At 59.0% G+C, this 8,549-nt stretch overlaps 4 protein-coding genes across 4 annotated transcripts in view; 2 read left to right on the top strand and 2 right to left on the bottom strand.

Moving 5' to 3' along the window:
* Positions 1-12: 12 nt before the first annotated feature.
* Positions 13-2,312, bottom strand: CHGG_04887 (uncharacterized protein; the record flags this gene model as incomplete). The annotated part of the gene is made up of 4 exons (XM_001224100.1): positions 13-388; positions 478-936; positions 1,295-1,743; positions 1,797-2,312. 4 exons carry the CDS (start codon positions 2,310-2,312, stop codon positions 13-15), a joined length of 1,800 nt encoding a protein of 599 aa, XP_001224101.1.
* A 770-nt stretch (positions 2,313-3,082) lies between these two features.
* Positions 3,083-4,350, bottom strand: CHGG_04886 (uncharacterized protein; the record flags this gene model as incomplete). The annotated part of the gene is made up of 3 exons (XM_001224099.1): positions 3,083-3,331; positions 3,774-4,005; positions 4,184-4,350. 3 exons carry the CDS (start codon positions 4,348-4,350, stop codon positions 3,083-3,085), a joined length of 648 nt encoding a protein of 215 aa, XP_001224100.1.
* A 464-nt stretch (positions 4,351-4,814) lies between these two features.
* Positions 4,815-5,988, top strand: CHGG_04885 (uncharacterized protein; the record flags this gene model as incomplete). The annotated part of the gene is made up of 4 exons (XM_001224098.1): positions 4,815-4,966; positions 5,024-5,217; positions 5,277-5,478; positions 5,535-5,988. The coding sequence occupies 4 exons, from the start codon at positions 4,815-4,817 to the stop codon at positions 5,986-5,988; spliced, it is 1,002 nt and encodes a 333-aa protein (XP_001224099.1).
* Positions 5,989-7,057: 1,069 nt separating this feature from the next.
* The window catches only part of CHGG_04884 (uncharacterized protein), a gene marked incomplete at both ends in the record, with an annotated part of 2,364 nt that continues 872 nt past the window's right edge, over positions 7,058-8,549 (top strand). Inside the window, 3 exons of the mRNA XM_001224097.1 lie at positions 7,058-7,086; positions 7,191-7,271; positions 7,364-8,453. Of these exons, the coding sequence (XP_001224098.1) occupies positions 7,058-7,086; positions 7,191-7,271; positions 7,364-8,453 (1,200 nt within the window). The remainder of the gene's footprint in view (positions 7,087-7,190; positions 7,272-7,363; positions 8,454-8,549) is intronic.

Genomic DNA, 8,549 nt, shown 5'->3' with positions numbered 1-8,549 from the left:
TCCTCCTCCTCCTCACTCTCCGTCTCTTCCTGCCTCCTCCTCCTCCTCCTCCTCCCCATCCCCCCCTTTTTTACCACCCCCCGCAGCAGCAGCAGCAGCAGCAGCCTCCTCCCTCAGCCTCCTCCTCGCCGCCCTCTTCTCCTCCCTGACCCGCTCCCTCACCCTCCTGGCCTCCTCCCTCGCCTTGCCCCTCTCCTCCCTCAGCACCGCCCTCTTGCGCTCCGCCTCCCGATCCCCAAACGCCGAGTCCGGCCCGCCGCCCCCACCGGTGCCCACCACCACATACACGCCGCGCTGCTCGTCCAGACTGGCCACCACCAGCGGCGTGCCGCGCCCGCCGTGGGCGAGGCGGCCGCCGGAGGCCTCGCGCTCCTTGCTCGGCCAGGGCCTCGCCGATCCACAGGGCGAGTTTGGTCAGCCGCGCCGGGGTGGTTGAAGAGCTCGCAGCGTCCCGGGGCGGCGTCTTTGACGACGCACATGCGGAAGGCGCGCAGGTGGGAGATTTGTTTCTTTTTGAGCACGGTGGTGCCGGGTGGTGAAGATGGCGCGGTGGAGGAAGAGCGCCGTGGGGCAGGCTCGGCTTTGAGGGATTCGATGTCCTTCGAGCGCGTCGTAGGCTTCCCAGAAACGCGGGAGCCATTCTTCGCTGGCCGGCGGGGGGTGGTGGCGGTGGTGGTGGTGGTGGTGGTGGGGAGGTCTTTGGGAGGGGTTGTTGGTGGAGGAGGGGTCGGAGGAGGACGGGGAGGCAATGGGTGTTCTTGCCGACTTCGAGGAGCCGCTCCGATGACGACGCCGACGTCCTTGGGCGCTGAGGGTTGCGCGCCCAGCCCCAGCTGTCGCACGAAACCCCAGCCCGGTCTTTGGCGCCGCCCCCGGTCTTTGCCGTCCGTGTCGATGGTCGGGACGAGCTCGTCCAGGTTAGTACAGGGAGGCGTACTTGAGGAGCTTGGTGCGCAGCTCCCGCTTGAGCATCATGTCCATGTGCGCGTAGCTCTGCTTGCACTGGACTAGGCTGACGCCCATCTTGGCGAGAGAGCTTGTGCAGGCCCGCTTGAGGCCCGTTTCGCTCCCGAGGTCTTGAGGCGGGAGAATAGGTAAGGGGAGTGTAGCATGCTGTCGTTAGAAGAGACTCCAGTGCCTGATGAGTAAGAACTTGGGTTCTGGGAGTGACAGGCGGATGCTCGTGTCTTCGGGGCTGCGAGCTGTGGTCGGGATTTTTTTTATATATATAAATGCCTGTATTTTCCGGCAAGACCCGGCCGTTGCCAATCTCGGGGGGGTTCAACCGTCGCACTTCGTCTCGCATTTGGTCAGAGAGAGAGCTGCCGTATCCCTCGCCCCGCGCATCCCCATCCAACCGGTTGCGGGACGCGGGTCAGCGCTGCGAACAGGCACCGCGATACCAGCAGAGGAGCGCCCATAGAGCTCCATTGACGAGACTCCGACGATGGCCATCCAGAGGAGGTCATTGTCTTCGCGACCGAGCTCCGAGGCAAGAGAGTACATCATGGAAGAAACGGGTTCCGAGTATGAGGCGCCCAGCCTGTAGTAGTCTCGTAGTATGGCCTCGTTCTTGCGCCGTAGACGTAAGAGCTTCCGCCTCAGCGTCCGCGCTGACGGTGCCCGTAGCGGTTGGGCAGGGGTCGGGGGTTCCAAGGCGTCGCTCGAAAAGATGGCGTCGTCTCTAAGTGATATGAGTCCGCGCTGAGCCGGGCGTCGGGGCGAGTCTGGAATCGGAGTGGACTGGACGAGGTTAGCCAGAAGTAACAAAAAAGAGACATCAAAACCCAACGCACCGAGTTACTACGTCTCCTCTGCTTCGGGCGATCATCCTCCTCCTCGCTATCCTCGTCAAGGAAGTCCCACGATTTCCGCTTCTGCCCTGTCCGTGATGTCTGAGCCACTGGCGGCTCCTCGATGTCGCTCTCCTCGTCGTCCTCACTATCCCCCAAATCCTCCCCATCATCTTCAATATCCGGCATATCCACAAGCGCAAGATACGCCTCCTTCTCCATTCCCAAATCATCCTCAATATCCCCATCATCAAACACCACAATCCCCCCCTTACCCGGCCGATACGCCCGGTCAATACAACCCGCCCTCACCCCCACCGGCGTCCTCGCGGCAAAGGTCGTAGCCTCCTCCGTCTCAGGCTCCAACGGAAACCCCCCAAACACATTCCCCAAATTCCACGGCCGATGCGCATCCACCACCCACACCTCCACGCCCCCAAACCCCACCCCATCATCCCCCTCCCCATTCCCAGTCTCCCCATCCCCCTCCAACCCCAACACGGCCCCCAGATCCGCCATACCACCCACACCAAGACAAACCACCACCCCGCCGGAAACCGCCGCGGGCCTCGGTCATGGGCGCGACCAGGTCGCGGCCGACGCGCTCGAGGTCGGCATAAGCCGCGCGACGGGCTGGATCTTGTAGCGGGATGTAGTCCGTGCTTGAAGAGGCGCGTCAGGATGCGGCAGGCGCAGAGCGCGTCGGGGCTCGAGGGCGACGAGGATGAGCACGGGGGGCGAGAGCGGGTTGGCGGGTTTGTTGGAAGGTGCTGGTACAGCTTGGAAAGGAGCGTTCGGGGGAGGTACATGGTGGGTGGGTGCGTGGGTGGGTTATTGGTTGGGTTGGGTTTTTTTTGTGATTGGTGGGTTTAGGATGTGGTGTTGAGGGCGGGCATGGAGACGGTTTCTCTCAATTGAGGGTCGGGTTAGGTTGGTAGCGTAGTTGGTTGGTAAGGTTAGGTTGGTTGGTACGAGTAAACGCGGGAGTGTCGGTCGTGGTCGAGTAGGACGCGGTGCGTTCGTAATTTTTGGTGTTTAAATTAAATTGGATGGGAAAGGATAGTGTAGGTGTGTTATGGGCGGCACCAAGAGTATAAGCTCTTGTTGAATTGCCCCAATGTCAAATCTAGGGCATAAAAGGCACGGATTCAGTCGGGTCTGGCGTCTAGCAAAATAGTCGGGTTGGTGTTGTGGAATCAAGACTTACACCAAGACAATGCACGCACCACTGCAAGACGCGCTTCGACGACGCGACGTGGGGAGCAATACACTGTTGGATGGCCCGTGAGTTACTGTGCCGCTGCACGGTGTGGGTACATGGGTAATTGATGGCGCGTTAATGGATTGATGGGTATGAACTCTGCACGGACCAGACTCTCGAGTTCAGGAGCCCGTCTCGCTCGTGTGCCCCGCTGTTGCTCGCTTTCCATGGATCCGCTCTTTCCACAACCAGCACGCTCCATTGCCGCACATACACAACGGATTCTGCCCCTCATTTGGTACTGCGGGCTGCCTGACCGCTCCTCCTGCAGTTGACACTGTATCTGATTCAGTTTTTTCCTGCAAACGCTCCGCCCACCTGCCCGTTCTGACACTGGCGAGGCAGGATCTTTCTGGCCACCACGACGGAACACCAGGATGTGCCCTTTTTGAGGAACATGGAACCCCTCACCGGGCTGCCAGCAGTTTGCTAGCTTGCCAACCTACCGGTCTCCCTCCCTGCTCCCCTCCCCTCCCCTTCTCTCCATCGTATTATCGCACATTGTATCATCCAGACGCGGCAGCGGCAGCAGGAGCAGCAACAGCGGGGTTCTACCCGATCTCGGGTTCATTCCTTGCCCCCTCTTGCCCGGGAGGTGCACCTAGTGTTGCAGTGTTGCATTCACTTCTCCGGACAGGTCGACGGGGACTTACTTCTCTGGCTCCAGTGCGTCCCGATCATGATCGGCCCCTCGCTTGCAAATTGTGGTGAGCTGTGACGATGTTGGACACCCATCGCCTTTGTTGCGCCTTGGCGGGCGCCAGTACCGACACTCTGGTAGCTGGTAACGCCGCCCCGAGCTGTTGGGCTCGCTCGAGTTGCCTCCACGTCCCGGCGCTGTGGTTGAGCTCCCCCTCTTCGAACGGCCCCCGCAGGGGGATGTTGGGGGTGTTGGGCAGCGGTTCGTCTGCCGTGGACCTGCACCCATCCGCCGAGCTGGGTCGGGCTGACCTGTACCGTGTGGCAGGGTCGCCAACAGAAAGGGTCCGGATGCGGCTATGGCGTTCTCCTCGATGCAGCCATGCTGCACCAGATGCCACCATCTCCCGCAGTTTACAGCAGGTGGCCGTCCATGATTGGCCCTGTCCCCGAGACGGCCTGCTGGGATATCCACCGCTCCACCCTCTACCCTCCACCATCCACCATCCATGGCTCCATGGAAGGCAGCCCCATCGAGCTCGCAAGGTGCATCTGGCGAGTCTGCCTTCTCCGCCCTAGTTTGCGTGGCCCCGAGCAGATATTTAGCTCGTTCTCTGCTTTCTGGGTGGTCGCCTTTTTTTCCCGCTCGGCCGTCATGACTGGTGCCCTTGACCGAGCTCGACGGAGCTCGTCTGCCTCACGGCGTCTACTTCGTCTCCAGCCGGCCCACGTACATATAATTGAATGCTACGCCCTTGCTGCCAGTTGTCCACAGTCAGGCCAGCGGTCTTCCTTCTTTACACGCCACCCAAACTCCAGCAGGTGGCCACCTGTACTAGCAGTGTATTCACCTCCTTGACTTTGACTGGTCTTGTCCTCGAACGACCCCCACCCCCCTTTCTCGCTCTTCACACCCTTTTCTCGCGTATATTACCGCCCACTAGCAGTCATAGTGCACTGTCAGGCATCTATCGTCTCAGACCAAGCCTCTGTGGAAATGTTCTCGGTCGGCACCTGCCGTCTCAGAAGTATCAAAATCCAACAAGGCGCTAGCCAACTGTGTCCCCTCAGGGGTTACTCGTCCGTGGATGCACGGGGAGGTGGGTAGTCCTCCGCCCGGGATGGATGAAGACGGTGTCATCGAACCGCTCGTGGACGATGACCTGGCCGAGGCAGCCGGTGAAGTGACGTCCGACTATGATCCGAGCGACGGGGAAACCACGTTCGGCTCCCTCACCTCCAGCGTCGGTGAACATGTGTGGGAGTATGGGAGGTATGTTGCTTAATGAACTTTAGCTGTCGCCATCCTACCATGTTGGTGCTAAACTAGACCCAGGCGATACCATGCTTACCGGTACGGGAGATACCCTATCCCGAACGATGAGGAGGAATACAAGCGGGAATCGCTCCGACACATGATGCTGAAGGAGCTCCTGGGCGGCAAACTGTACTTGGCACCGATCGGAGACAACCCCCAAAAGATCATTGACCTGGGCACCGGATTTGGGGAATGGGCCATCGAAGGTACGTGGCCAAAGACATGACCACAACCAGCAGAGCGGAAACTGACGGGCCTATATCAGTTGGCGAAAAGTTCCCCAGCGCCAGAGTGACGGGGGTAGACCTCTCGCCCATTCAACCGCACTGGATCCCGCCCAATGTCGACTTTATCGTCGATGATATCGAGGATCAATGGGTGCACGCCAACGACTTCGACTTTGCCCACTTCCGTTTCGTCCACAGCATCATCAGAGCAAGCAGAACAGCCCTACGCAATGTTCTAGAGTACGACCCGTGTCCACAACCTACTTAATGCCGGGTTGCTAACACCATGACTCCAGGAACCTCAAGCCAGGCGGCTGGGTCGAGATCAAGGACATCCTGCCGCGAGTATCCTCCGACGACAACACGGTTTCGCCTGAGCATCCCCTGGCTAAATTCTACACGATGGTTGGGTCCGCGCTGCGAGAAAAATACGGATTTAATATCTGGATTATGGAAACCTTACCTAGCCTGCTGGAGGAGTTGGGCTTTGTCAACATACAAAGAAAAGTGTTTCACATGCCCTTGGGCGAGTGGGCGCGGGACTCGCACTTGCGGGTCCTTGGCGGTTACTACCGCGAGGTCATGGTTGACTTCGTGAGCGCCATGGCGGCGCGGCCGCTCGTCGAAGCCGGTTTGGACAAGGAAGAGATTGCGGACCTTGTCAGGGACATCAATGTGGTGCTCAGCAACAGACGCATCCACGCTTATACGCCAATCCACTTTGTCTGGGCCCAGAAACCGCCAGCTTGAGCACACAGCCAGACATTGCTGCTATCGCCCGGAGGGTCACCTAGCCTCAGGGTCCTGCGCCCAACCGTTTGACGGCGCAGAACAACACCCCAAACCCAGCAAGCCATGCATACAACTGCACGCGAGTCAGGCCACCGACTTACACGGCACGAGACCCGCACCTCAAAAGTCCCCAAGGACCCCCCAACCCGTCGCCGACTCCCAATTTGCCGAGAGCGAGAAGAGAGGGAGAGAGAAGAAAGTAACACCGATTCGACCGACAGCTGCACGACACCGTTCCCGGCTTCTGGCCCGCTCGACACCCTCGACCCCTCATCACCGGGGGCGGCCTGGAGGTTGCGTTGCAATGCAGATGCATCGATGCGGGTCTGGCCCGCCCGTGCGGCCCTCTCTCCCTACCCCCCTCCTTGACTTCTCCCCACCCGTCCTCATGGGCGTCTAACTGTCCCACAACAGCAGAAATGCATGCATGCATGCATTTCTGCATGCCCGGATGGACAGGAAGGGACCTCCGGTTCGGTGTACATACAGGAGTGACGCTTGGTATTTTGCGTGCCGTCATTTCCGGGGCGTCTGGATTAAGGGGTGGTGAGCGTGTAAGGAGGGCTTGGGTTGGGGATGAGGGTAGTGGGGGAGAATGGGTGCCAGCCAGTGTGGGAGGGAAAAGGAGAAGTGATTCCTCGTATTCATCTCGTCGACTTGGGGAGTCCCAAGGGAGGCCCACAGGCTGTGCTTGTTTCCGTTCTAGCTTGTTTACTGGGATGGACAGGGCCTCTAATGGAAGGGACATAAGGCTATCTATTACATATCCAATAAACTATGCGCTTTATCTTTGTCAACTAGGACCCGCGCCAATCTCCATCGTCCATTTTCAGGGACATCACCTCCACACTGTGCTTACTCTAATGATGAACTTTGTAGGTTCGAAGAGTTGATGACCGTGCTTGTTGCTAAATGAGAGTTCTCTAAGTTTCCCTGGCACTTATTTGTAAATATTCCAGAAAAAAAAAAAAAAAAAGGCCAGCAGGAGATAGACAATAAAAAGGATAACAACACCTAGGGGAGGAAAATGGGGAGGAACGGCAACACTTCTAGAAGGTGTGGCGCTGGGACGGCCCGCTGTTGGATCGCTAGGGATCTCGGGGAACAGGCCCCGCATCTTTTTCCCCAATCAAACAACAACACACCACCACTACCGACAGTTGCTGTGCCTCTTTTTCGCGGTTTCTCACACGGTACTTCAACGTCGAGTGTTATATCCGGTCATCAAGATTTATTCAAGAGTGAGTTTGGGGCTTATTCCAGGTACTGAGTCATTACTCCCAAAGGATTACTAAAAACAAACAGGACCAACCGTTAAGTACCTATTGTAGAGGGACATGTCAGGGGCTCATAGCCAACTGGAAGCTCAATGCTTATCTGCCGCGAAGCAGATTGTCTCCGAGTGTGCTGCTAGCTTGGGGGGCGATGCCGCCTCCGTAGGTCTAGCAGGCTGCGGCGAGCCCCTAATTCAACTCCTCCAACGCCAGGCATCACAGCTTCTTGCACTCTCAGAGACCCCATGGGATGAAGCTCAAGCCATCTCATCCGAGGCGGAAGCTGGGCACAAACACAAAAAAGCACTGCTGCTTAAACGGCTGGACGACCTCATATCCTCGTCGTATGCCAAGTTCTATGCCTACCTGTTCAAGGACCTGCCTGTGTGCTGGCGCCAGCTGTACACGGACGCGAGTGTCCTCAAGTTTGCCCTGCTATACCTGTCATGGCCTCCTGCGGATAACTCAGGGAAGGGGCAGAATGACGGGCATGCGATTGAGGAGCAACTGGATGATATGGTCAAGACGCTGGACCTGGCAATCATCCTCGCTGGCGCAGCCGGGGGAAAACGTGGCAGGGCATGGATCGACAAGGCGTTTGTCCTCCTAGAAGAGATTTGGCAGTCATCGTCGTCACTTCCCGACGACACTCCCACCGCTACTCCGCCAGATGAGAGGCCGCACAAGAAACCCAAGCCATCAGACCCCTGGCAGGACGCGCCCCCTTTCTCCACCGACCAACCCTTCACTCCCCCGGTCACCCGCCCCGTCCGCCGCGCCCACGACATCTCCTTCGAAGACTTCCAGACCTACCTCGACACCCGCGAAGGAAACGCCCTCGGCCCGCTTCCGCTAGTCCTCACCGGACTGATCTCCAGCTGGCCCGCGCTGACCACGCGACCCTGGCGCAAGCCCAGCTACCTCCTCTCACGCACCTTTGGCGGCCGCCGCCTCGTCCCCGTCGAGCTCGGGCGCAGCTACGTGGACGCCGGCTGGGGCCAGAAAATCATACCGTTTGGCACGTTTCTGGCGCAGCACATCGCTGACAACGCCACCACTACCACCAAGCGAAAAACAGGCTACCTCGCGCAGCACCCGCTCCTCACGCACCTGCCCGCCCTCCGCGAGGACATCCTCCTCCCCGACCTTGTCTACACCACCCCACCACCCCACCCAACCCTCTCCCCCCCAAACCCAAACCCAAACCCAAAATGCACCCCAACCACCACCCCAACCCCGGACTCC

The sequence above is a fragment of the Chaetomium globosum genome, genomic scaffold (assembly GCF_000143365.1).
Source record: "Chaetomium globosum CBS 148.51 scaffold_4 genomic scaffold, whole genome shotgun sequence".
Taxonomy (NCBI): Eukaryota; Fungi; Ascomycota; class Sordariomycetes; order Sordariales; family Chaetomiaceae; genus Chaetomium; species Chaetomium globosum.
This window is presented reverse-complemented; position numbering and strand designations above follow the sequence as displayed.